The sequence below is a fragment of the Ursus arctos genome, unplaced genomic scaffold (genome assembly GCF_023065955.2).
Source record: "Ursus arctos isolate Adak ecotype North America unplaced genomic scaffold, UrsArc2.0 scaffold_23, whole genome shotgun sequence".
Classification (NCBI taxonomy): Eukaryota; Metazoa; Chordata; class Mammalia; order Carnivora; family Ursidae; genus Ursus; species Ursus arctos.
Window position 1 is genome coordinate 4,442,936 of NW_026622908.1, and position 27,101 is coordinate 4,470,036.

The following is a 27,101-nucleotide window of genomic DNA, read 5'->3' on the forward strand; positions in this document are numbered from 1 at the left end:
TTGTCAGATGTCCCAGGATCTCTTAGTGTTACAGTCACTGACGTCCCATCATTGTCACCAGAAATTGTAGGGGAGGCAATATTTTACCTCTATCTTCTCAAGGTTTTTCAGTTAATTCTGAGGATTAAACTGATATAAGACAGATTAACAGGAGAAAGCACACAAATCTATGCTTTATGTGATACAGGAGCTCTCCTAAGGAAGATCTACTAAAGAAATGGCAAAACCTACAGGCTTTTATATTAGGTTGAACAAAAAGGCAATTGTGGAAAAGTATCCAAACTATATGGGAAGGCCATAGGAAGATAAGTATTATTTTAATATGGTCTATTTATACAGGATTCTCTTGGCTTTGATCCCCCATTGAAGAATGTTCTTTTCCCCTGGTACAGGGAGGGCATCTTTCACATGGCAGTGTTTATCTCCTGTTTTCAGGAAGAACAGGCAAGATTAGAATGCCCTTCTTTGCATTTGCTGTTTTTAAGTGCCTTTTGCTCAAAAATAGTCCTTATGCCAAAATGGCATATTTGGGGCTGGCATATCATGCCACCCTTCAAGAACTGAAAAGTCAATAGTAGGATACAAGGAATGATTTAGAAGGGCCAAGAACATATCAGCTATATTTTTGTTTCACCTAGGTTGAAGTTGTTGAATAACTGAGGGCCAGATGATTCACCTCCATGTGAAAACCAAACTTATCTCACAGATCTCTGAAACGCTCAGAACAAATACTTGGCATTAAGGTTCACCCTCCTTTTATAGATGGGGAAATGAAGCTACAAGGACCTGTGTGTACTTGTTCAAACTGGCAATAGATGGAAATGTTAGAAAACCTGGTAAAATTGTTTTTTATTTTCCCTTAATAACAGGCTTTAAAACTATGTTTAAAGCAGACGGATTCTGGGCCATAATTGAGTAAAGGGCAAGGTAGAGATGACCAAATGATTTGCAGAGAATAACTGCTCCCACTAGAAATTTGACTCTCTCAGCAGTGGCCTGAAACTCTTTCTACACTATGAAAGTGAGCATCTCTGATGCATTCTAGATGGCTGTGATGGGTTCTCCACTGTAACTACAAAGGAAGTTGTGTTCAACTTCAGTTTTGTCAACACAAGTATTTTTAATGTGAAAGTTACTCTTAAATAGTTCACACTCTCCCTTGTCATGAAATCTGTAAAGATAAAGCATGGTAAAAATAATTACTAATTCTAGGAGTTCCATGAGAGACGTATGAAAAGATTCTGTGCTACTCACTGGGGGGAACATAAAGGTGATAAGGGTAAGGCAAAACGACTTGATCTGGTTTTGGAGATGGCAAACGTGGCTCAGTAGAAAGATTATGGGGTTTGCCATCAAACAGATTTAGATTTCAATCCCACTTTTGTCACCTAACAGCTGTGTGATGTTGGGCAAGCTACTTGTCTCACTAAGCTTAAGAATTCCCATCCATGACATTCAGATGAATACTTGCATAGGGTTGTTGGGAAGGTAGAGTGAAAAACCTCATCAAAACTGTTTAATAAGACATTGGCAGAAAAATTTACCAGTTAGAAAATAACACATGCAGTAAGAAAAGTGTTTCCTCAGAGCAGGAAGAGGCAGTGTTTACATAAAAAAATTAATGCTTGAACTTCCTTGTTTTTTGTTTTAAAAAAGTTATGAAATTCCGAGGGATTCATAATAGTTATCTAGAACAACATTATGTGTAGCATATATGTTTCTGGTGTTTATTCCTATATATTTTCTCAGTAGTACATGGTATTTCTCTTTAGGTTGTCAACTGTTTGTGAATGGGTGTAAATTATTTCTGCTTGGTGGAATTTACCTTCATTTACAGAATCGTGTTCTATTGCAAGGATCAAAAGCTCATACAGGTATTTCATATTTGAATAAAATTACAGTGCAGTTGATTCCAGTATATGGCAGCCCAATCTTCAGGGCTCTTGTTGCAAGATGGGGAAAGCATTTGAATGAATGATTGCTTTCTTTGGTATTACTACACTACTACATTGTAGGTTAGACTCTGGGCAAAATCCTTCATTGCCTTTTGTGGAGACCATGACTCACTTTTTGTAGATATATGAATTCTTTGAATTCACTTAGGAATGATGGTGCACTGAGGGACACTGGTCAATACAACATAACCTCCCCATGAGTTTGTACCATCTTGGAGAGTGAACCACTGTTTTAAAGTTCTCCTCAAGAAAGCCCATCGGGGGGGGGGGGGGATTGTGGAGGGGTATATCTCCGCTGGAAGTACATGTTACCCACACATTGACTTGAATCAAATGAGATGCCTTTATGCTCTCAACCCTAATGTTATTTTTGAAAATCATAATGTACTCATTAAGCAATTACTTAATTTCTTCATGTGGTTTCCTCAGAACTAGGTTAATAGTTTACATTTTTATATAGCTATTTGAAAAAAATCACGGTGTATGCACAAAAATGTAAAAATTTGCAATGAAAGTATTCTCCAGAAATAGTATCTAATTGCACATGCTGATAAATCTCAGCAGTGGATTACTTAGTTCTGGTCTTCTGAAAATATGCTCCTAAATTCCCTAAGCATTTAAATTGTTAGATAGCTGGCATTTACACCATTAGATTGTTTTTATATGTATTTTCTCAACCTGCATTACATTGGAATGATCCATTTATGTCTGTTTTCCTATTATACCCTATGCTCTTTGGAAAAATACTCTTACCTAATTATATGCCTAGTTCAGGGACAAGTACTTTAAATAAAGGAATTTATCTGAACTGAACAACTTAATGACTAAATTAACAAATATGAATCATGTAGTCTTTTTAAAATTTTTTTTTTAAAGATTTTATTTGTTTATTTGACAGAGCACAAGTAGGCAAAGCAGCAGGCAGAGGGAGAGGGAGAAGCAGGCTCTCCACTGAGCAGGGAGCCCCACGGGGGCTTGAAGGCAGACTCTTAACGGAGTGAGCCACCCGGGAGCCCCTGAATCATGTCATCCTCAATTCTTTTGCTGCTGGTGCTCTTTCACAGGCTAGAACTTGGATCAGACTTCTTATGTTTGTTTAGGAAAGGTTACTATTGACCTATTTATAAGTGTTTCACCTGGCCCTGGCTATTTCGGAATTCTGGTACTGGACTGGATTCCAGGCCCACACATCTGGCCTTACCTAGTGGAATGTCTCATCCCTGAGGGCAAGCAGCTGTGTCAGCTTTGTGTTCTGTGTCCTGCAGGAATGACTGTGCGTGGTGCTGGACGGTGAACTCCTCCAGGGCAGTTGCTATAGTATTTATTTATCTATTATTCATTTATTTAGAAGCTATGGTATTTAAATTTATTTATTTATTTATTTATTTATTTATTTATTTAAGAATCTATGGTATTTAAGCTTATTTATTTATTTAGAAGCTATAGCATTTAAATTCATTCATTCATTCATTTATTTAGAAGCTATGGTATTTAAATTACATTTTCCTGGGTTCAGAACTTAGGTCAGCAAAGAGGCAGGCAGCTCACTAAACTCGGGTGCAGCATCATGGGTGCTTTGGTGCCACTAACAGAGCCAGACACTGAAACAAGCTCTAAATCCTCAAAGAAAAATCGCTGAACCATCTTAGTTGATCCTTAAGTATCAACCCCTGTGAGCTAGTCACTGCGCCAAAAGCTTTCACTCACTTTAAATTCTCACAGTCCTTTTCTTTTTCTTCCTATGGTTTGTAGTTTTTGAATGACAGGTAGATAAATCCTAGTGAGAGTTTGTACCACGGGAGTCTCACGGAGCCTAAAGTTACAGTAATGTTATTACTGAGCTTTTCTCACAATCCTTTTAAAAACTGAGATATTATACAATATTATATATTAAAGTGTCTTGAGTGCACTGACATTAACTGTACGGCTTGATAAATTTTTACAGATGGATACCAACCAGATCAAGAGACAGAACGTTTCCAGCTTTCATTAGGTTGCCTCGTGCCCCTTCCATCCCCCGAGGTAACCATTATTCTAACTTCTCTCACCATCGATACATTTTGTACGAAATTATTGTGGCGCGATTCGTCCGCGGCGCTGGACGAGACGCACGCTCGGCTTCCTCCCTAAAAAGCATCCCGCCGAGGTTCCAGGAGTCCACAGAGCGGCTGCTCCCCTCTCACCGCCCCAGCGGCGGACTCCACGTAGGCGGTGCGGGAGCACGCCACAATGGCTGCCCGCGCTCTCCCACGCCGGCCTCGCCGCATTCTCCCACCTTGCCAATGGGTACCCCTCCCGCGCGATGGGCAGCCGGGCGTGGCCCTGGGCGCGACCCGCCGGAACTCGAGCGGCCAGGCGGGCGCTCCAGAGCCCGGGATGTGGGGCGCGCGCCCATTGGCTGAACTTTCCCCGGTGGACCGGCCGGCCGCAGAGCCCGCCTCCCGGCCCTCTCTCGGCGCTCCCATTGGCAGTTCGTGTCCCACCCGCGCCCGCTCCCGCCCCCAGCCCGCCGTGATGGAAACGGGGTTGGGGGGGGTGGGAGGCCGAAGCGGGGAGGGGGGTGAGCTTTCCTCCCCGTAAGGGGGCGCGAGAGAGAAGACAGGCCAATCAGGACAAGACGTGGAAAAGAGGCGCCGCGCCAGCCAGTCACATCGCGAGGTCCGGGTCGGGGAGGCTGACGTGAGTGGCACAGCCAATGGGCGTGCCACTACCCGTCCGCTCTTCAGCAGCCGGTCGGGGGTGGTGGAGGAGCGAGTGAGGAGAGCGCGACGGCGGCGGCGGCGGCGCCATCGCTGGACAGCCAGGGGGAAGGCGAGGCCCAAGCCTCTGCGTCTAGGTGAGAGGTAGCGACGCCAGGCGAGGGGAGGCCGGGCTGCGAGCCCCTTCTTGCCTGGCTCGGGCTGCTGGAGCCGGGGCGGCAGGCCGCCAGCGGCGGAGGCAACACCCGCCGCCCCGCCCCCGCCCCCACCCCCACCCCCACCCTTGGCCGCCCGGAGCCGGGGGCGCCAGCCTCGCCCGGGGTGGTCTATGCGCCGCTGGGCTGGGGCCGCTGCCCTCCAGAGGGCCGGGCTGGCGAGCGGGGACGCAGGGAGGGGCCTGGTTTGCATCGGCGGAGACTTGGGGGCTCAGTCTGGTGTGGGGAGGCCGCATAGAGGTGGCGAAGGTGGGGCGGGGTACTTAACGGAGAAGCCGGCTCGTGTGCTCCGGGGTGGCAGTCAGAGGAGGCCTGTGATTAAAGGATTTCTGGTCTGAGGGGGAAGAAAGCGATGGGAAAAGGGTGATGCTCGGAAAAGGGTGCCGGGGAGAAGGCGCGGAGCCGGGGAATGTGGCTGGCCTTTTGGAAGCAGGCATTGATAGCGGGTGGGGGGAGATCGTCTGGGAGTGAAGGGAGGGTAGGGTTTTGAAGGTTAAGATCTCTGGACAAATGGGGGACAAATGGATTTGGAATAAGAGGCACCTACTCAAACCGGAAGGTGACTGAGAGAAGAAGGTTTTAGGTGAGGTGTGGATGGAAGCTGTTTGACTAGAATGCGTTAGGTGGCCAGTTAGGAGAAAGTATACAAGGAGCCGACGAAGTGGGTGTATATACAGTAGCCGAAGGGTGTGGATCTTATGACTAAGTGAGCAAGAGTAACTGTTCCTTTTGGGAGGGTGTGGAGAGCTGAGAGTCTCAGGTAGGAGTCAGTCAGCCAGATTCATAGATAGGTTCATTCACTACTCATGAGGGCCAAGTACTTAGAGGTAACTCTCACTACTGAGGCCGATGGTGTCTCCCTTCCCCACCCCCGTGATAGTTCATCTATCTAATTGTTTTGCCACAGCGGCACCCAAACTCACCCTCTGAAAAGTAAAGGCACAAACATTATTCGCTTTTGATTGGATGGCAATGAGGAATCACTTAATTCTTTATGTTTTTTTAAAAAATTAGAATGTGTTGGTTTCAAGGCAGCATTAGAAGGTACTTTCAGAAAATCTGTCCTGTAGGGGAGTTTCTCAGCTATTTTGTTGGACGTGTGTAATATAGCATAAAAATTATGCAAGAACTCTTACAGTAACATAGTGAAAATTAACATATAAGTACAATTCTGTTACTGTAGGATCAACCACTTTGATGCAGTAGAATTTGATTACGTATCATACTTGTTGGCAAGTTTTTTAGTCTTGGGAAGAGTGTTGTAGCTAAATAGGTTCAAAGTTCTTTTCACTTAAGAGGAAGAAAGACATGGTATGTGTGTATCACTGCTACTGCCTCTCTGTTTAAAGCTTTATGAATTTTTATTTGTGGGGTGTGGGCAGAGGTTGGGGGTATCACTGCTACTGCCTCTCTGTTTAAAGCTTTATGAATTTTTATTTGTGGGGTGTGGGCAGAGGTTGGGGGCAGAGAAGAGGTAGTAGAAACAAAATTGGCCCACTACCACATTTTCAGTGGATTGAAATGGGAGGAGTTGATAGGCACTGAGGTTTAATATCTGCTTGAGGATAGGACAAAAGGATTGTGAAGAGTTAAATGCTTCTTGACAAACATGAAGTGTGGAGGACAGAAACCAAAGAGGACATATGTTGTATACGATATTTCCTTAGCCAGATCACCAGAACATCATAGCTAATGGATCATTCTTTAAGAGGTAGAAATAATTTCATGGAAGTAATTTCTTGGCACTGCTATTCACTGATCACATTTTACCCTCAGTATAACAGAATACCTAAGTGCTGAGGACTCAAGAGCAGAGAAGTAATCCAAGTGGTATGGAGTTAATCAGGGAAGGTTTCCAGGAAGAGGTGAGTTTTGAGACATCTTTGGAACTAGGAGTGTGGATATGTTATTAGAAGACATGAAGATGACATTCCAGTAGTTTGGACATGCTATCAAATACACTGTGGACAAGAATGACACATTAAAAATGGTTTTAAGGAGGATGGAAGATTTGAACGAAGATTTAAGAGTGTGGAGAGCAATTAAATCTATGGTTGTAGCTTAGTTAAAAAATAATGATTCTGTCTGGTGGCTAGGAGAGAAGAATTAGAATAGTTAATGATGGATTGGAGACAGTAAGGGAAAGAGCATGAAAATATTTTTTGATATTTGAGATAAGAAAATATGTTGACAATAAGTTGGGTTATTGAGAGGTAGATTTGGTGTTCAACCATAAAATAATCAGAAATATTTTTGAGTTCCATCTTGGATTATGTTGATAATAATAGCAAAATTTATTGGGTGCCAGACAGTTTTGAGCTTTTTGAGCGTCATCTTTCTTTGATTATCTCTGTTTTATAGATGAGGCAACTGAGATTCAGAGAGATTTAATTTGCCCCAGGTCACACAGCTAGTAGGAGCCAGGTCAGGATTGACAGAGTCCGTAAATATTAATTGAGCATATGCTTCATGCCAGGTACAGTGTTAAATGCTGGAGGGTCAGAGTTGACAAGCAAATCCAAAAGTCAGGCTGGAGCCATTTTTTTTGGAGGTTGTCAGGAATTAATAGAAGGGAGCCAGTGAAGAAAGAGAAAAAGGTGAGTTGGAGAGACTCTTGTAGACACTGACGAATGTACTGTTTTGAAAAACTTAGGATAGAAATAGTTTTAAGAAAGAGGAAGTAGTCAACAGCAAAATATATGGCTGAGAGACTCAGAGAACAAAGACTGAGAAGAAACCATTGAGTTAAGTCAGAAAAACTTGTGTGAATTTAGTCTCAAAAACCAGAATTAAGATAATAAGGTATAGGCAGATACTCATGTTTAGTGGCAAGTGCTCTATACAAATTTAAAATATGATGGCAGTTATGGTCAAATTCATAGGAAAGATGTTGGTATGTCCCTTTCTAATATTTTAATCTTTGGTAAGATCATGGGTGGTTTAAAAATGCTCATACTCTTTTTATTTTCCAAGTTTATAAAAACAAGCATTACTTTCATAATTAGTGGGGGAGAAAATCATTCTACTGAAATGAGCTAATAGGGAATATGTGGGTGGGCTTCTCTGAATTTTGTTTGGGGTAGGGGAAAAGATCATCTTATTTCAGTGTGTACTGCTGCATATGAGGTACTTTGGTCAGTACATTCCTGTCTTGGAAATGACTAGACACATCCTGAAACTGTATATACTGAAGGATGGCATTTGCTTAATCTGAGGGATCAGGTTACTAAATCACCTTGAAGCATGGAGATATGGTCTTGGCTCTTCTGAACATTGTTTTTTTTAGGGTTTAATAAATGAATATAAGGTTAAACAAAAGCACACCACTCATTCAATTGAGTCATTTTAACTGTGTCCTTTGGACTTTATACCTTTCTTTCTTCCCACACATTGGTTCTATAGTTCCTCTCTTAGTGGGTTTGTAATGGGCTTAGAGTTTCAGTTCAGTAAGGCGATATGAAAGTGCTGAATTGACATATAACTAATTTAACTTAAAATTTGTCATTGTTTTCTTTTAACTTTTCAAAATTTGAAGAAGAAAAGAGACAAATTTCAAGACAATGAAATAAACTTTTCTAATCAAATAATTATTTGAAAGCAAACTAGTAGGATTTGCCCCAGGATCAGTACAGTTTTATTCCAGTCTCTAAAATGGAGATGGAGGGATCTTGTAAGTCAAGAATAGGATCTAGTTTTTAGTTTAATTTGGCCCATAGGGGTTGTGAGAGGAAACTTAAAATTTCATCTAGGTACTGTACTATGTTCCTTAAATTATTGCATTTAGTTCTCATACAATTCTGCAAGGTGGATAACCTATTAACAGATGAGAGAATGAGGCTCAGAGAAGTTAGTATTAACTTTCCAAAGGTTGGAGAGGTAGGAGCAGAGCTGAGATTCAAACCTTGCTTTGTGGAACACCAAAATTCATGCATATGACATAAAAGGCAAGAAAGACTTGTTTATATTAATACCTAGAATTGAAAAAAATGCCACATAGCCTTAGGTGTTTAGTAACTGTTACCTTAGAAGATGGGACTATTGCTCTGTGTGTTTGCCTTGTGACACTGGCTCTTGAATGATGATGATTGTTGCATGTCTTTTAAGGGTGCATTATATTACCTTTAGAGGTTATGTGTTCACATTTTAGTATTTTTTGAAATGACGATGTAATTTATAGTGTCTTTTTAAAAATGTTTATGAAATGGATACTAAGTCTTTTTTTTTTATTTGAAGCTCTAATTGTCTTTATTAAATGATTCATGAATTGGACACCACAGCATCTAGTAAGTAGAGAGGCACTCCCAAATGGCTACTATGTCTTGAAGTCACGTGTGTGTCTCAGAACTGCGGAAGTGTGGTATATGCGTATAGTCTGCATGTACAGTGCCTTAGCAGTTCGTTGTGTGCATTTTCTTCCCACCTCCTTCCTTTACTTAGCCTATTAACTTTTTTTTTGTGGTATTATATAAACTGAAGTACATATTAATAGTAAAATAGTCATTCTCTTTAGTTAGTGAATATTATAGTGTAGAAGAAAGTACTTTGATGTGGAAAATTCACATTGCACTGCAAATGAGCAGATCTGAATTTTAATTTTGGTTTTGCTAGTAACTTAATGTGTAACTTGAGGCAAGTCACTTCCCCTCTCTGAGCTTTAGTTTTCTCATCTCTAAAATGGAGTGGGGAGGAGAACTTTTTAGACCTGTCCAGCTTGAACAAACTGAATGCTCTCTCTTTAATGAAAAACGTGGATGCCTTAGATCCTTCTTAAAAACTGTATTTATTACCTTTCTACTATTTTTTTCTTTGTCTTCTTTCCTTTGCCTTCTCTCCTTGCCCTTTTTTCTATGGATCCTTGAGAGTACTATCAGATCCAATATATTAGAGAGGATGTGTTATTTTTGATACCCTACATTTACTAAGACAGGATATTTGAGAAATTAGGTACTTTGTAAATAGTTAGCAAATGAATATATGTTTTATCTGAGTTTAATAAAAGGATCCTTTAAATAAAATACCATACAGAAGATTTTAAAGTTTCTTTGGAAGGTAGTTCTGCCTAAATAATGAAATGTGTTTAGTCAAGTAAATTTATCTGCTCTCTGTGGGGCAGATGTATAAAGAAGAAAACTACTGGACCTGTTTTTGAAAAGTTTTCTGTCCTAGAAGGAGAAGGAATCTCCTTTAAACTTTGTGTTATGGAAAATTGCCAACATAAAATGCACATCACCAACTTTAGCAGTTACAAACCTGTGGCTAATCTTGTTTCATTTCTACCTCCACCCACTTGCCCCTTTTTTATTTTGAAGCAAATCCCTAGACATTTTTACTAGTTACTACCATATAGCATGATGAGTGTGACAATAGACATGCTAAGCTAAGTGAAGTGGAAATTGTTCATTTAAGTATATTTTGAGACTTGTATGTTATACTGTGCTAGGCGAGAGGAATTAGATATAATAATCTACTGTAGGGCAGGGGTAATGTAATTGGATAGACTGAATATACATATATAAAATAATATAGCAATGTGAGATCATATACCAAAATTGGAGATAGAGATTTTAAGTGAGAGATAACATTATTTCTGAATAAAAGTAGGATTTAGGGAAAAAGAACATTAAGGGGTGTGATGAGGGTGATCACATGGAGAAAGCATATAGTTAGAAAAATCTAACTTCAGCTTCATAGAAAAAGTTGTATCTAAATCTGTATCTCTGTATACCTTTTAGACCCCTACAGCATAATATTGACATACTTTAATCTTAAATCAATATTTGAAAAAAGCCAATTTCTGTATTACAATTTAGGACACACTGCTTTATGACTCTATCATTGTCTGTGGTGAATTGTTTGGCACATTTCATTAAAAAGCTTCTAAATATCGTATTACCACATGTACTAATGGATCCATTTTGTCTAGAATGTTTTTGTGTGTGCCACCAGCTTTCAAATATAAATCATTTTGAGATCTTAAATGGTGGTGTATATGTATGTGTTTAAATGTTAACCATTAGACAATTTTAAGATTACTTTGAAATATCTAGTTTACATCATTCTTGTCTTTTATGGAATTCTTGCGAGAAATGTTGTCATGGCATGAGTTTTCTCACATGAGAAAGTCTCCTTGAATTTAAGGAATTCTTACCATTATATATTATTATTTTGGAGTATTGACTTAAATACTTTGAAGTATTAATTGAGAATAAAATCTTAAAATATGTTCCATAATGCAGAGATTTTTAGTCAAAGGTCATGACCTCTTTTGAGCATCTTCTCAAAGCTTTGTGCTATCTCCTTAGAAAAACAAACAGTAATCTCCCCTTGTCCGTAGTTTTGCTTTACATGGTTTCAGTTACCCATGGTCAACCTTGATCCGGAAGCAGGTGGTCCTCCTTCTGACACGTTAGAAAGTCAGTAGTAGCCTAATACTAAGTCACAATGCCTACATCATTTACCTTTCTTCATCTCATCAGGTAGGCATTTTATCATCTCACATCATTATTAGAAGAAGGGTAAGTACAGTACAATAAGATGTTTTTGGAGGGAGAAAGACCACATTCATATGACTTTTGTTGCAGTATATTGTTTATAATTGTTCTATTTTATTATTATTATTATTGTTAATCTCTTACCATGCCGAATTTATAAATTAAACTTACCATAGGTATATATAGGAAAAAACAGTATGTATAGGGTTTGGTACTATTTGCTGTTTCAGGCTTCCACTGGGGGTCTAGGAATGTATCCACTGCAAGTTAGGGGGAATTACTGTACTTGCACACTTTGTCTTTCCTATAATTTCAGGGGATTAATAAGACCCTCAGAACCTGGGGTGTCTGGGTGGCTTAGTTGGTTAAGCATCTGCCTTTGGCTCAGGTCATGTTCCCAGGGTCCTGGGATCGAGTCATTGGGCTCCCTGCTCAGTCGGGAGTCTGCTTCTTCCTCTCCCTCTGCCCCTCCCCCTGCTTTTGCTCTTTCTCTCTCTTTCTCAAATAAATTTTAAAAAGACTCTCAGAACCCATCATGGGTCTGTGGATTCTAGTTTAATAAACTATTCTTTAATGTATAGGCAGAAAACACACTGCTAAAATTCAACTCAAATTTATTTCTGTGTGTACTGCTCACTTTTTACAAACAAGTGTCTTTCATTATTGAGTGATAAAAATTATGAAACTCATTATGCATATGCCTAATTTTGAACAATAGACCAAGATTTTATTTTACTTTTATTTTTTTTAAACATTTATTTATTTATTTTAGAGAGAGAGAAAGAGAGAGTATGAGCAGAGGGAGGGATAGAGGGAGAGAAAGAGAGACGACTCAAGCAGACTCCCTGCCAAGCGCAGAGCCCAACATGGGGCTCAGTCCAGGACCATGTCCAAGATTATGACCTGAGCCAAAATCAAGAGTTGGCTGCCCAACTGACTGAGCCACCCAGGTGTCCCTGAAAAATTTTATGTTTAAGTAATTTCTGCACTCAGACTGATGATCCCGAGATCAAGAGTAGCATGCTCTACCAACTGAGCCAGCCAGGCACCCCCAAAATAGAACAATTCTTAATTGAATTCTTGGGAAAAAGTAAGCTATAGCCTGCTTAATAAATATGTTGAATGATTTTATAAAAGATTTTGAAATAAGTATATGGTACTTCATATAATGGGGCGCTATCCATCCTGAATTAATAGGAAGTAGAATATGACTTTAAGAATGAGTAAATATATAAATACAGTTTTTTAAAGGTAAAGGAAAAAAATACTTTGGCCTAACTTACCCTTATATAGTTGAGATCTGTGGAGGAGAGGGTCTGTTAAAGTATTTTGAGTTGTACATTTGTGTTAAAATCATTCCTGTATGTGATATGGGGGCTTAGAAATGTGTCTTGGACTGAAAGGATTGATTCTCTGTGGAGCCCTGAGAGTGTGTTTATCATCCATCCATCTAGTTTGAGGGATGGTCCTAAGTAAGTTTCTTGGAAATATATGGTTTAAAAGATGGTGGGTTGCACCTTAAACGTAAGCATAATAGTGATTTTTTTTATTTTAATGTTTTTTATTATATTATGTTAGTCACCATACAGTACATCCCTGGTTTCTGATGTAAAGTTCGATGATTCATTAGTTGCGTATAACACCCAGTGCACCATGCAATACGTGCCCTCCTTACTACCCATCACCAGCTTATCCCATTCCCCCACCCCCCCCTCCCCTCTGAAGCCCTCAGTTTGTTTCTCAGAGTCCATAGTCTCTCATGCTTCCTTTCCCCTTCTGATTACCCCCCCTTTCTTCCCCTACCGATCTTCCTAGTTCTTATGTTCCATAGATGAGAGAAACCATATGATAATTGTCTTTCTCTGCTTGACTTATTTCACTTAGCACATAATAGTGATTTTTAGCATAAGCAGAATCCTCAGGAGATAGGAACAGTTGAATTAGCTGCTATTGAGACATTTGACTGTGAAGATCAGTGAATTTTAGGTGTATTGCTTTAAAATGATACCCTTTGTGACCTGTTAGAGTTAATAATTCTCTGAGTATCTAATGTACTACTAGAAAACAGCTTATTCTAATACATAGTAATAGATACATAGACTCTGAGAGCTAGGAGAAGGAGGATTTAACCATCAGTGATTTTGGCTCCTTTTCAGTGAATTTTGCGAATGGTCAGAGCAGTTAATTGGCCCAAGGTCGGGTGTTTAGTGGCAGTCCCAAGAGTTCAGTTATTCATTACTGATTTTTTAAAAAATTTTAACTGACTTAAATTCGAAGAGTTAACATATAGTATATCATTAGTTTTATATGTAGAGTTCAGTAATTCATCAGTTGCATATAATACCCAGTGCTCGTTACATCACATGCTCTCCTTAATGCCCATCACCCACTTACTCCATCCCTCCACTGACCTCCCCTCCCCCAGTTTGTTTCCTGTAGTTATGAGTCTCTTACGGATTGTCTCTCTTTCTGATTTCATCTTATTTTTCCCTCCCTTTCCCTATGATCCTCTGTTTTGTTTCTTAAATTCCACATATGAGTGAGATCATATAATTGTCTTTCTCTGATTGACTTATTTCGCTCAGCATAATACCCTCCAGTTCCTTCCATGTCGATGTAAATGGTAAGATCTCATCTTTTTTGATGGCTGAGTGATATCATATATATATTTTATGTATGTATATATACCACATCTTCTTTATCCATTTATCTGTCGATGGACATTGGGCTCTTTCCATAGTTTGGCTATTGTAGACATGGCTGCTATAAACATTGGGGTGCAGGTGCCACTTCAGATCATAGTGTTGTGTACATACCTAGTAGTGCAATTGCTGGGTTGTAGGGTAGCTCTGTTTTTAACTTCTTGAGGTTCTTCCTTGAGGATCTTGAGGAACCTCCATACTGTTTTCCAGAGTGGCTATACCAGCTTGCATTCCTACCAACAGTGTAAGAGGGTTCCCCTTTCTCTGCATCCTCACCAACATTTGTTTTTTTCCTGACTTGTTAATTTTAGGCATTTTGACTGGTGTGAGTTGGTATCTCATTGTGGTTTTGATTTGTATTTCCCTGATGCCAAGTGATGTTGAACATTTTTTCATGTGTCTGTCGTCCATTTGTATGTGTTCTTTGGAGAAATGTCTGTCCATGTCTTCTGCCCATTTCTTGACTGGATTATTGATTACTGATTTTTGATAAGTCTGTTGTGCTTACTGATTTTGGTTGTCTTCATTCTGGATCTCAGTTTCTGGAGAAGGAAGTATATTTACTCTAGCGCTTTTAGTATTATGGCTTTGATTCTCAATTGATAAATTGACTAAGAATTACCTGGATTTTTATACTCTTAATGTTTTTACTTTGCTGTACATGTTCTCAACCAATCTTTAGCCACAGTAACCCATGGTTAAAATGCTTATTCAGGTGGGTTCTTAGGAGCTTGAATCAGTTTCACAGCTGGAAACATAACTAAGAATCCACAAAGTCATCAGACACTCCCCTCATGTTTTCTCTACTTTCTGAGCTGATCCCTGCCTGCAACATTTAGTTGCAAGCTCTATCTATGAACCTGGCAAAGTTTTAAAGATAAACCAGGAAAGGATTTTTGGGAAGAGAATTTATTATAAGATTTAGTCCTTTTTAAGACATTTCTGGATGGTTCCCAGAACTAGAGACTGGAGGGATCATTCACATCCAAGTTCAGAGAAGTTATTTTTACTTCCATGAAGGGTCTGATTCCAAGTACTTATGTCACATTTGGTTGGTATAGACCTGGTGGGCAGGGAGAACACCTGCCCCTGCGTTGGTGACACTATAGCCAGGGCAAGGACCCTTAAAACAGTGACTCTTAAGCGGTTTTAATCCCAGCTTTTTAGCTGGATCATTCTTTAGCTTAATAATTCCCACTTTCTGGTGGAAAAATAATAATTGTCGAGGTACAAGCATTTTGGGAAAGAGGGATTTTCTTCAGCAGTTAGAGGTATGGTTAGTTCCTAATTGAATCGCAAAAAAATTATACTTGCTATAACTAGACTAGTTAGAAAACTGTAGGTCTCAAATCCTAGTGATACAATTGTGTAATATATTCTGCTGGTTTAATAAAACAACTAAAATGATATGAATGAAGCTCAACTAATGCTAATTTTTAATTAAAAAGTAAAAATAATGATTGTTGAAAACCATGGCCAGCTAAAGACAACACAACTTCACTGACAGTGAGTGCCTCTCTTGAAAATGTCAGAATTCCAGCTTTTGAGTGTGCATATGTGGTAGGAGCTTTGTAGCCTTGGGAGTTGCAGTATCCAGAGGTATTAATTGTATACAGATTGAAGTCTTTGGTAACATTCTAATAACATGCCCATTTTTGTAACTCTTAATCACTGGCTTAATAGTTTATTCATAAGTAGTCTTATGAATCAAAGGAAGATAATGCTTTCTAAATCATTTGTAGTCCATGGGAGGTTTGGTCCATTTTTGGATAATCATTACCTTAGAAGGTAATCTGTGAGCTTCTCCAGAGCATTGTTTCTCTGGCTGTGTTGAGAAATTTGTGAAAGGCTGGGTTTAAGTAGAATTCAGTGGGCTTCTATACCTCAGGACATTTGGTAGTCTTTGATATGCTTATATACTGTTGATCCCTGGTTGGGGGTAAAGCATACAGTTTCCCAGCCCCATTTACCATGATTTGGAAAACTGCCTGTTTTTAGGTTCAGCCTTGAGAACAGATTCAGAAGGTACATAAGAAAGTGACACAAGAGCAATTAGGAACTACAGCATACAGCATAAACCAGGAACTTCAAACTGCTTTGCTGCTGTTACGGGTTGGCATTCGCTCTAATAATCAGACTGAGTCTGAATTGCTTCTAAACTGAATCTAAACTGCTTCTATAAGCAGTGAAATACCTGATTCTACCAGCTTGTTCTGAATGATCTTAATCTTCGTGAATAGACTTTGGTAGTTTTAAATTACACCACACAAAATACATAATTAGTTATCTGCCTGAGTCAATTTTTGGGTAAACCTGTAGGTAGTGTATATGTAATGTTCATGGTAAACATAATACATTTTCTTGTTAACATCAGTTTTACTGAGTAACTTGAAATATTTTTATATTAGGTATATTATGGAGTCAAATGTACAACTTTCATGAATTCCTAAGCCAAACAGGGTATTTCCCTTTCTTTAGTTGTGTTCAAGAAGCCTGATTTTTGATAATACACTTAAAGTATTCGTATAGCTATGTATATTGGAATGCTATATTTCACTTTTCTGAGTCTGAAAGTTTTAGGGTAAAAATTTCATGTCCTAACATGAAGACATTTTTAGTAAGGTGAGGAGAGACTGTAGAACAATACTTTAAGAAAAAATCATGTGACTTATGGTAACTACTTTTTAAAAATTGTTTTCTCCCAGAATAGAATTGAACACATACTTTTATAAGCAATGGAACTGTATATTACCAAACTGTGTTAATAGGAACTCTACCCTTCTGTAGGCTTTACAGTAGAGAAGTTACCCCACTGGTACAGGCTTTGAGAACAGAAAGAGAAACAAAAGAAAATGGATATTGCTGAAAAATTTAAGTTTTTTTGTCAGCAGATAATTTTAGTGCTGTAGAATTGACATTTACTTTCTGATGGAGGAAGACTTGACTTTTTAAAGATGTCTTTGTGTTTTTTATATCACTCAAAGGAATTTGGAGTCTGATTTTTGTTAATGTCTAATATTTTCCAGGATAATGAAGCCTTAGAGGCATTTAATGCTGGCTAGAGTGCCATGCTCATGGAGCCACCTCAGTGTATAAAATAGTTGTGTAGTGCCCCTAAGAGAACTAATGAACCTATTGGGATTCCTAACCACCAAGAAGTATCTTAGACATTGAGGAAAATAGGATTCAGAGAGTTAAGTATTCATATGCCAGTGTCTGTGTAGGCAAACAGAGTGCCCATTATATCTACTTCAATGGGTGCTTACAACAGTGTTGGACACTAGCATCTTTTATTGAAAAAAGAAATGTTAACCAAGATGCTACAGCTATTCTTTTGTTTGTGGAAAAATGCCTTATAAGCCTTAATTTTTGAAAAGGGAGAAAGGAACCCACTATTCTTATCAGCTCGAGTACAGTAAATAGTTTGTGCATTTTGGGTTTGCATTTTGGCCCTTTATTTGTTGCTTACAGCCTACTTTCAGAGGTGGTTTTCTTTTATGTTGAGTCTTAAAACACAAAATAATGATTGCAGAGTTACTAAAATATAATAGAAAAGACGTAAGACCAATGATTCCCAGTATGCCTCCCGATGGAAGACTATCAAAAATTTTTAAGTATATACTTATCTACAAGGTGAAGCCTTTTCACAGTTGAACTAAAATGAGTTGGCTTGCTTTTGGCTAGAAGTGTGTCAACTCCAAGTGGTAACTTACTGATTAGAGGTTCACAATTAAGTGAATAAACAAAAGTGAAATTTTTGTTCAGTAAAAGAGGTTATTTGGTAGGCAAAATATTTCAAAGTATGAGACCCGTGGGGCCATATGTTTTAAAGGAATTTTGGGTGACTAAAAATATGTAACAAGGAACAATTCTTTGTTGTTCCCTAGACCCAAGAAATAGGTCCAACATGAATTAAATAGTTGATAGTCTCAAAAGTAATAAGCAGTTATCTTTCCATGCTCTCAGTGGCAGATGGTATTTTCTAAAGATGGTTTTAACAATATCTCCCATCTCACATGTTCTTTCAGTGTCATCTTGACTCCTCTCATCCTGAGGTGGGGTTTATGTCCCCTCCCCTTGAATTTGGGTGGTCTTGTGATCACTGTGAGCAATAGAATGCAGCAGAAGTTACACTGTGTGACTTCCAAGGTGAAGTCAGAAAAGGTGAGAGATACACTTTAGTTCTCAAATTAAACAAGTATGATTATTTGGATTGAGCTTTAAAAGTCTTTCTATTCTTGGGGCACGTGCGTGGCTCAGTCGGTTAAACATCATTGACTCTTGGTTTTGGCTCAGGTCATGATCTTGCAGTGGTAGCACTGAGCCCCTCATCGGGCTCCATGCTCAGGGTGGAGTCAGCTTAAGATTCTTTCTCTCTCCCCCTTAGCCCGTTCCCACTCTCCTGCATGCATGCTCTCTCTCTCTCAAAAAAAAAACAAAAACAAAAAAGGTCTTGCGTCTTGCTATTCTCGAAAGATATAAATCAGATTAGTAGCATCAATTATTTCTGAAGAATGAGATTGCTTTGGGGCACCTGGGTGACTCAGTCGGTTAAGCATCTGCCTTCAGCTCAGGTCATGATCCCAGGGTCCTGGGATTGAGTCCCACATCAGACTCCCTGCTTGCCAGGGAGCCTGCCTCTCCCCTGCCTGTGAGCTCTCTCTCTGTCTAATAAATAAATAAAATCTTTAAAAAAAAAAAAAAAAAAGAAAAAGAAAAGGTGAGAGAGTTGCTACCTAATACTAGAATCCTGGTCTTGAAGACTGCAGCTTTGTAAGCAATCTAGCCTGAGATTACCATGCTGCAAAGAAACCCAGACTCCTTCATGTGGAGAGATAGGAAGGATCTAAGATCAGGAGCTAGAACTTTTCAGCTAGAACTGTTTAGTTGAACCCTTTCCAAATTCCTAACTTACAGGTACTGTGAGAGAGATGAAAATGATTATTGTTGTTTTACGACACTAAGTTTTTTAGTGATTTTGTTACACAGCAATAAATAATCAGAGCACTGCTTTTCCTGAATCTGCTACTATATACCGAGATTTGACCATGTGGAAATGTCTGGTAAGGAATACACCCCAATGATTTGTTCTGGGATCTGACATTGACCTTATTTTGATCTTTTACTTTTGGAATATAAAAGGTTTTTTTTATCCTCGTACCCTGCACCCATTTGGAAAAGTCAGTCCATTTTTAAGTATTAAGTAGGGTGTATTTTGGTAACTGAAGGTATATCTCGTGTGTTGGGAAGAGCCCCTGATGTGTTTATTATGGCATGAGAGCGTGCGCATCATCTTTAGAAGCCCTTTTCACTGTACTCCGATTTTAGTTGCTGTCGATATTGATATTGGGCTTTCTATTAGTTTCCTAGGGCCACTGTAATAAAGTACCGCAAACTGGGTGGCTCAAACCAACAGAAATTTATTGTCTCGTAGTCTGAAATCCATGCTCCCTCTGAAACCTGCAAAGGAATCCTTTGTTGCCTCTTCCTGGTTTTCTTGTTGGCAATTTTGGTGTTCTTTGGCTTGTAGCTGTGTAACTCCAATCTCTGGTTTTGTTGACACATGGAGTTCTCCCTGTATCTTCACGTGGCTCTCTTCTTATAAGGACACCTGTGATAATTGGATTAGCAACCCACTCTGCTCTAGTGTGGTATCTTTTACCTTAACTAATTACATCCTCAATGATCCTATTTCCAAATAAGGTCGCATCCTGAGGTGCTGGGAGTTAGGAATTCAGCCTATCTCTTTTGAGGGAACACAGCTCAATCCATAACAGGCCTCAAGGGAGATTGGTGTAATTATGTTTTAACCATTTATAAATTTTTATTCCAGAGTAGATGTGAATAGCATTTTTCATCAGTACCCATGAAGTCTGTTCTCTGTATGGTAAGTCCCCCCTTCCTTCCTGCTTGCACACATAATACACATAAAATTTGATGGTAGTTTTTAAACTGTTTTGGCTCATTGGCCCCTTTGAGAATCTGATAAAAGCAGTGGATTCTTTCCCTAGAAAAATGTGCAGATGTATGCATGGGACTCTATTTGCGTACATACATACAGACACACAACAATATTTTGCTTGAAACTGTAACGTGTTCTTGAACTTCTACCCTTAAACCCCCCCCCCCCCCCGAAGCCTGTTCATGAACTTCTGGTTTAGAGAGTTCATTAATTTCGATTGGTTAGAGATACCTAATCCCCATTTCCCTTTTAGTGGAAAAACAAAAGGGAAAAGGAGGAGGAAGCAGAGGCATATGTGTAGGATGTATAGGATCCCCTCACGGTCATTGCAGCTCCATGTAGCTTTTTGGGGGGATTTTCATGTTTATGTGATATTTATCATGTGCTTATTAGTCTCTTTTCCCCTCGCTCCTGTTCCTCACCCCCATATATAACCTGTAGCTAAGTAAAATTGTAAAAAATATTATACTTTTCAGTAGAGAAGAAGAATCTAGGTTCTTTTAGATGTGTACCAGTATATAAACAGACTTTTATATCTTGTTAGATTAGCTCATGACCTCTTTAAATTCTGTTATTTTTTTAAAAAAAATTTTTAAAGATTATTTGAGAGTGAGAGATGGAGCATGTGAGTGCATAGTGGGGAGAAGCAGAGGGAGAGAGAAACTCAAGCAGACTCTGCGCTGAGCATGGAGCCTGACACTGGGCTCTGATCTCATGACCCTGAGATCGTGACCTGAGTTAAAACCAAGAGTCACCTGAGCTGAAACCAAGAGTCAGACACCCAAGCGACTGCGCCACTCAGGCACCCCAATTCTGTGTTATTTTTTGATTATTATGTCAAAATTATTTTGAAAAAGATAGTGGTCTAGGGTTTCTGACTCTGTGATAGAAGTGTATTTATGCTTTTCTTCACTTGTCCCCTTTCTCCAAAATAATATTGCCCAAACCTCACCCCTGAACATCTTAATGGGCTTTCCTTTTAAAAATACAGATTTTCTTTTTTTTACATACCTTGAAACTGGCTATAGGATATGTTTTAATTTTGCATTTAGCCTCAGGCATATTTATTATATTTCTGAAGCCTGGCATTCAGGTGTTGGTTTGTTTTTGAAGATATTATACCAAACAAGTATTTACTATTTTACATTGCTATGCATGGTAAGTCTAATAATAGTGAAATCACAGGAGATGAATTTTCAGACCAGACTGATTTCCTGTTGATGCATTTCTCATTTGTGTTCATTTTCCTGAATATGAGATATAGGAAATCATTATTTAGAATAGGCATTAGCAAACTATGGCTTTCACACTGCCTTCCTCTTTTTCTGAGTGAAGTTTTATTGGAACACGTCCGTACCCATTCGTTTACTTAATTATTTATGGCTGATTTTGTGCCCCAAATGGCAGAATTGAGTAGTTGATATAAAGATAGTATGGCCCACAGAATTGAAAATATTTACTACCTAACCCTTTACAGAAAACCTTTGCTAACTGTTGGTTTAGAATACTTTGTAATTCTTCCCTTTTAAGGATATTTAAATTTTTTTTCTTACTTTTCAGTGATGAAATCTGAAGGATATTAAAAGACCATCTAGCTCAACTTTTGATCTGGTGCTTGAATTTCCCTAGGTATTCCAACCAGGTGGTCGTCCAGCTTAGAGGCCTAGGACAGTAAGACAAAAATGGCATTGGATGTGCTATGTTAAACACAGAATGACCTCTGACTTGGAGTCAGTCAGTGACTCCCAATGAAAAGATAGATGATATATCTTAATCTTTGTCCATTGGGTCTCCCTTCTGTCTCCATTGGTAGGTTTTGACTTCGGCTTTGTTTACATGGTAAAGGCACAGAGGAGCCGAATTTTAAGAGAAAGACAGCTAAATGGACCCTACTTCAAGGTACAGCATTAAGTGGTGGAGATTTATAGGAAAGTGAATTGAATGGTTAGACATTAACTTGAGACTTTCATATTCAGTGCTTAGTTGCCCTAAATAAATTTATAACTGCTAAAACACAGAACTAAGTCCTTACAAATAAAGATTTGTCAGATTTTACAGTTTGTGTTAAAATTGCTGATGCAGAAAGAAACATATACAGGTAGAACAAGCCTAGACCTCACTGCAGAACTGTATTTGGTAGTTCTGTGTACTTCGCTACTTAGTGGACGTGGTGAACGTAGGCGATCTCTCAGGAGGTGGAAGAGAGGGGCATCTAATCCCAAGGTCAGCATTATTTGAAGGGCGAACGAATTTCTCACATTTCATTCTTGAAATCTAGCCTGTTTGAGTCTTGTTCTTCAGCAGTTTCATAGTTATCATCTGGTTTTTAATCTAATAGATTTTTCCATCTAATAAATGGAATGTAAATGTAAGTGATAAAGATTAGCAGAAGAAAGATAATAGCCTTTGTTTTTTTCTTTACGCTACCCTTTTATTTTCACTTTAAAAAAGATTTGTCAGGTGCAACCTACTGTCTGTCTCTCTGTCTTTGTCTCCCTGCCTCTGTCTGTCTCTTTCTCTTGCTCACTCTCATATTTTGAGAGTATACTTTTTGCTTTAATAAACCTTCCCTCCCGCTTGTGTTGCTCAAAAAAAAAAAAAAATTGTCAAACTTTTTTCTAACAGATGAAAATGAGTTTGTAAATAGTTAGAAGACAAAATATAGTGGGGACTGGCTAGTTGAGAGGAAAATTTGTGCTTTCAAATATTTTTTTGGTACCCTCTGACTTTTCTATTTTATAAAAAATGTTTTAAAAATATATAACACACGCACATAGTACATAATTTAAAAATGCACAGAAGGATAGGTAGTGAAAAGTAAATGCTCATCGTCTCCGTTCATTTGTCGAGTTCTCCCTCTCAGATGTCACCATCATTACCAATGTTTTGGCTTTTTTTGCCAGAAGTGATCTATGTATTTATAAGCATGTGCATACTTCTTTCCATTCCTTTTTCGTAAAAGTTGGTGTATCATATGATATATTACTTTCTTGACTTTTAAGATTTATCATGAATGCTATTGCATATCAGAATAAATATGTTGAACCACCTCATTCTTTTTTTAGACGCAGAGTATGCCATTATAATAATATACCACTTTGTTTGCTCAGTTACCTGTTGGTGGACATTTAGGTTTTTAACTTTCTGATAAGAGGTAGACAGTAAATATTTTAGGCTTTGTGGGCCATAAAGTCTCTGTTGCAAGTACTCAGCTCTGCTGTTGAAGTATAAAAGCAAGTATGGGTAATTCATAAGGCTGGATGTTGCTGTGTTCCAACAAAATTTTATTTATAAAAAATGGAATTAGGAGAGATTTGGCTCTGGAGCAATAGGTTGCCATCCTCTGGTTTAGACTCATAGTAGGAGAATAGGGAATTAACTGCAGCTTTTTGAGCAGGTGGGTGTCTCAGAAACTCATCTACCGAATGATAAAAGCCCAGATTTAAGGCAGCAGACTATTCTATACATCCCACATTGCTAGCGAAGTCAGGTCTCTGAGAGCTCTGCCAGGGTTTTTCTCCCTAATAGTGCAGTAGCATGGGTGGGGTCTTTAGGTTAAAGTTCTTCATTCCCTGAGCTGGACAGGTATTATGTTCTAAAGGTTAGATTTAAAGATTTTTTTAAATCCCTGCCTATTATTTCTTCCATTTTACCTTGAAAATGGGTTAGGCAGTGTTTCTCAAAGTTTGGATTCCAGGCAGCCTGCCTTAAATCAACTGTGATTCCTGAATTTGGAAAGGGCTCTTATGGAACTATTTAAAACTGTAAAAATGTAATTATGTGTCCAGTCTTTTGTGTATTACATTTATCCTCACAAAAATGATATGAAGTGAAGAGGTAGTTGGGTATGCTATCTGTATTTCAGAGATGAGAAAACCAAAGAACTAAATAGGTAAGTAAGTTCACCCCCAAGATAAATGGGTGTATCTGGATTCTAGCCCACCCCTGCTAGACTCCGAGCCCAAGGGTTCCTTCTGTGTCATGGCATGAGGTTATATGAAAGGCTTGTTTCCACAAAGGGCCTACGTTATTTAGCAGGAAACAGTTTATAGTGGGGCCTGATTTCATACAGTACTGAAAATGGGTTCACTAGAGATTTAGTTTCCTTATCTGGGGAAGGAAACACTTGCCTTCTACCCTCTTAGGTTCAGTGACTGGTGCCTGCTAATTGAACTGACAAAAGACAGATTAACAGGAGGAAATGGGTGTGTGTCTGTGTGTGTGTGTATGGTATATACACACACTTTTTTTATGTGCACTAGGGTTTTCATGTCACAGGAAAGACATGAAAACCCACAGAGAGGTGGTAAGACTTGAAAGCTTATATACCATATTAACAAAGAATGATAAATTATGAAGTGATGGGTGGGAGGTTGGGTGAAATAGGTGATGGGAATTAAGGAGTACACTTACAATGAGCACTGAGTAATGTATAGAATTCTTGAATCACAGTGTTGTACACCTGAAACTAATATAACACTGTATATTAAATACACTGGAAGTAAAATAAAAAACAATTTAAAAAATAAAGTCAATTAAAAATGCAAAAAAAATATGGAGAAGTGGCTAGACAAAGGAAAAGGAGTTTGGGCTTCTAGAAGCAGTAAATTGTAGGAAGTTAAGTATATGGGGAAAGTAACAGAAGATAGGGGTTATTTTAGTAAGGTTTGTTGTGCAGACTCATCTCAGTGCTACCTTTATTTACATCATCTCCTTGGCCATAAAACTCCCCCAGAGTCCTCATTACGGCAGTCCTCATTTCTCAAAAGTTCCTGCTTTTAGTCAGGTAGGGGAGGCTCAGGGAAGACTTCTTTCTGCATCTGTTAAATCTCAATTGCCTTTAGCTGAAAGTAATCCATATGCCAAAGTGACATATTTTAAGGTATATATTCTGATCCGTGCCACTCTCCCTCACAACATTTCTATTTTTCACAGTTACATACCATACATGTTTTCAAAATTCAGTGATTCTTAGGATTACTTTGGTATAGGTATTTGTAGAAATATGTTTGAATTTGTTACTTAGCTTAAGCAAGACCCCAGAGCTTCTTGTCTTCCACCCTTACTGCCTCTCTTGATCTGGGTTTTTTATTTCTAACATTCCAATGAATGATTCTGTCTAGGTAAGGTCTTTCAGTGGGTTGGGTGGAGCAGAGTTGGAAATAAGTCCACTAACCTTTGATAAGTGCGTATTTCTTAACCTGAGGATAATGTCTTTTTATTCAGACTGATACTGACAATAATTAAGCCCAACTAAACGGTCTTTGAGTCAAGTTCTGTTTGACCGTAGACCTCTTCTGCTCTCTCTCTTTGTTGGCTGCCTCTGGAAATGGCCCAATGGAAGTCCTGGTAAAATCTAATTGCCTTTAAATTTTAATTGTTTAAGAGTCTACCTGAACCAGTAAATAGTTACATTTCTGTTCTTTGTTGCTAGGTAGGCCTCTCGACTCTTATTGTGAAATGATGTGGAATTTTAAGAATTTGCCTTATTTCATATGTTAAAATTTCTGTGAAGCAGATTTTTGTCTCTTATGTGCCAAGAAGGCCCCGTTCAGAAATGCACCTTCAAGACTATCTTTTCCAAACTTTTCACTTTCTCTGAACTTCTCTTCCAGTGCTGTGCACTCAGTCCTTATCCATTGAGTTGATTGATGCCTTTACCTCAACTGACAGGACAAGTAGAAACTTTATCCCCCACACCCCACAACCCCCCCCCACACACATAACCCCCCCCAAACTGTGGGATTTAGTTTGAAGATACTGGTTCAAATTTGGCTCTGCCCATAGGTGTGCTGAGCAACCTAACGCAAGTAGATTATTAAAGAGACTTGTAGGAGATTGTATCTGAAAGCATGAGATATACGATTTTTTGTGCTTAATAGATTTTCCTTTTCCTTTCTTCGCTTTGTTATTTATTTTTCTCGTCACAGGTGAGTCTTCTGTAAAACTTGGCTTCAAGCCTTTGGAATTGCCTCTTAATTCCTTCCTCCCACCATGCCCAACTCTCCACATAATTGTTCACGATTGTCTTTCTGCTTAGCAAGTGTCTGAAACAACTAGTTGACAAGAGTATTAAGAGTTTTAATTGTAGTAAGTTTTTAGCTCTAATACAGGGAAAGGAATCCCCATTTCTTGGTACTGAAGAGCTGCCTTTTTTTCTTTGCTAGATTTTTTGTTCTTTTCTTGTTATTGTAATACCCCAGTCTCTCACTTTGATAGCTTTATCTATTTGAGAGAACTCTTAAAAAAAAAAAAGTTCAAATGGGAGAGGGAGGACCTGGTCTTTCCTCATTCATCTTAACTAAGTTTCTAAAACTAATTGAAAGAAGATGATTGGTCTTACCCAATATTAGGACATTTATTATGAGAGTATAGTTGTGTTACAAAGGGGCAGTTTGCATTGACCTAGTGAGTGCTATTCTGCATTTGTGGCCATTTCAGGCTCTTTTTGCCCTTAAGACCTATTGCATGTCCTCTTTTTACAGATAAGGAAACAGGTTCAGAGTAGTAATTTTATCTTAGGATCTCCTGGCTTCAAAGTGGCAGCATCTGGACTTGAAGTCAGTGAATATAGGAAGTGAGTAAATGTATCTCCATTTAAGTACGTTTATAATATGTTTTCTTAATATAAATGCATAACGTAAGACCACTGGAAAAACCCACGTTAGCAAGAAAACCTTGAAAATAATAGTGATATTTGGTGCCCAGCATTTTTACCGGTCTTTTAAAAGCTTTTTGCCTCTTTAACTTTGGAACCATAAGAGAAGGTATTTTTTTTTTTTTTAATTTCAAGTATAGTTTACACACAATGTTACATTAGCTTCAGGTGTACAACATAGTGATGCAACAAGTATGTATGTTATACTATGCTCACCACAAGTGTAGCCACCAGCTGTCACCATATAACTCTATTATACTACCATTGACTAAGTTCTTTATGCTGTACCTTTCATCCCTGTGACTTACTCTTCCATGACTGGAAGCCTCCACCTCTCACTCTCCTTCACCCATATTTGCCTATTCCCCTGCCCCTCTTCTCTGGCAACCACTAGTCTTTTTCTGTATTTATGGGTCTGT

General features: G+C 38.7%; 1 protein-coding gene across 7 annotated transcripts in view; it reads left to right on the forward strand.

Moving 5' to 3' along the window:
- The first annotated feature begins 4,654 nt into the window (after positions 1-4,654).
- The window catches only part of FAR1 (fatty acyl-CoA reductase 1), a 66,015-nt gene continuing 43,568 nt past the window's right edge, over positions 4,655-27,101 (forward strand). For 2 of the 7 annotated variants that reach the window (XM_057317097.1, XM_044379712.3), the window contains exon 1: positions 4,665-4,791. Coding sequence is in view for 2 of the 7 variants with exons in the window: in XM_057317098.1 (XP_057173081.1) it covers positions 21,907-21,923 (17 nt within the window). In the remaining 5 variants the exon portion in view is untranslated. Of the gene's footprint in view, positions 4,792-19,900; positions 19,950-21,601; positions 21,924-27,101 lie in introns of those variants that run through there. The other 5 variants (XM_057317098.1, XM_026486770.4, XM_048214655.2 and 2 more) reach the window with 5 other exon arrangements.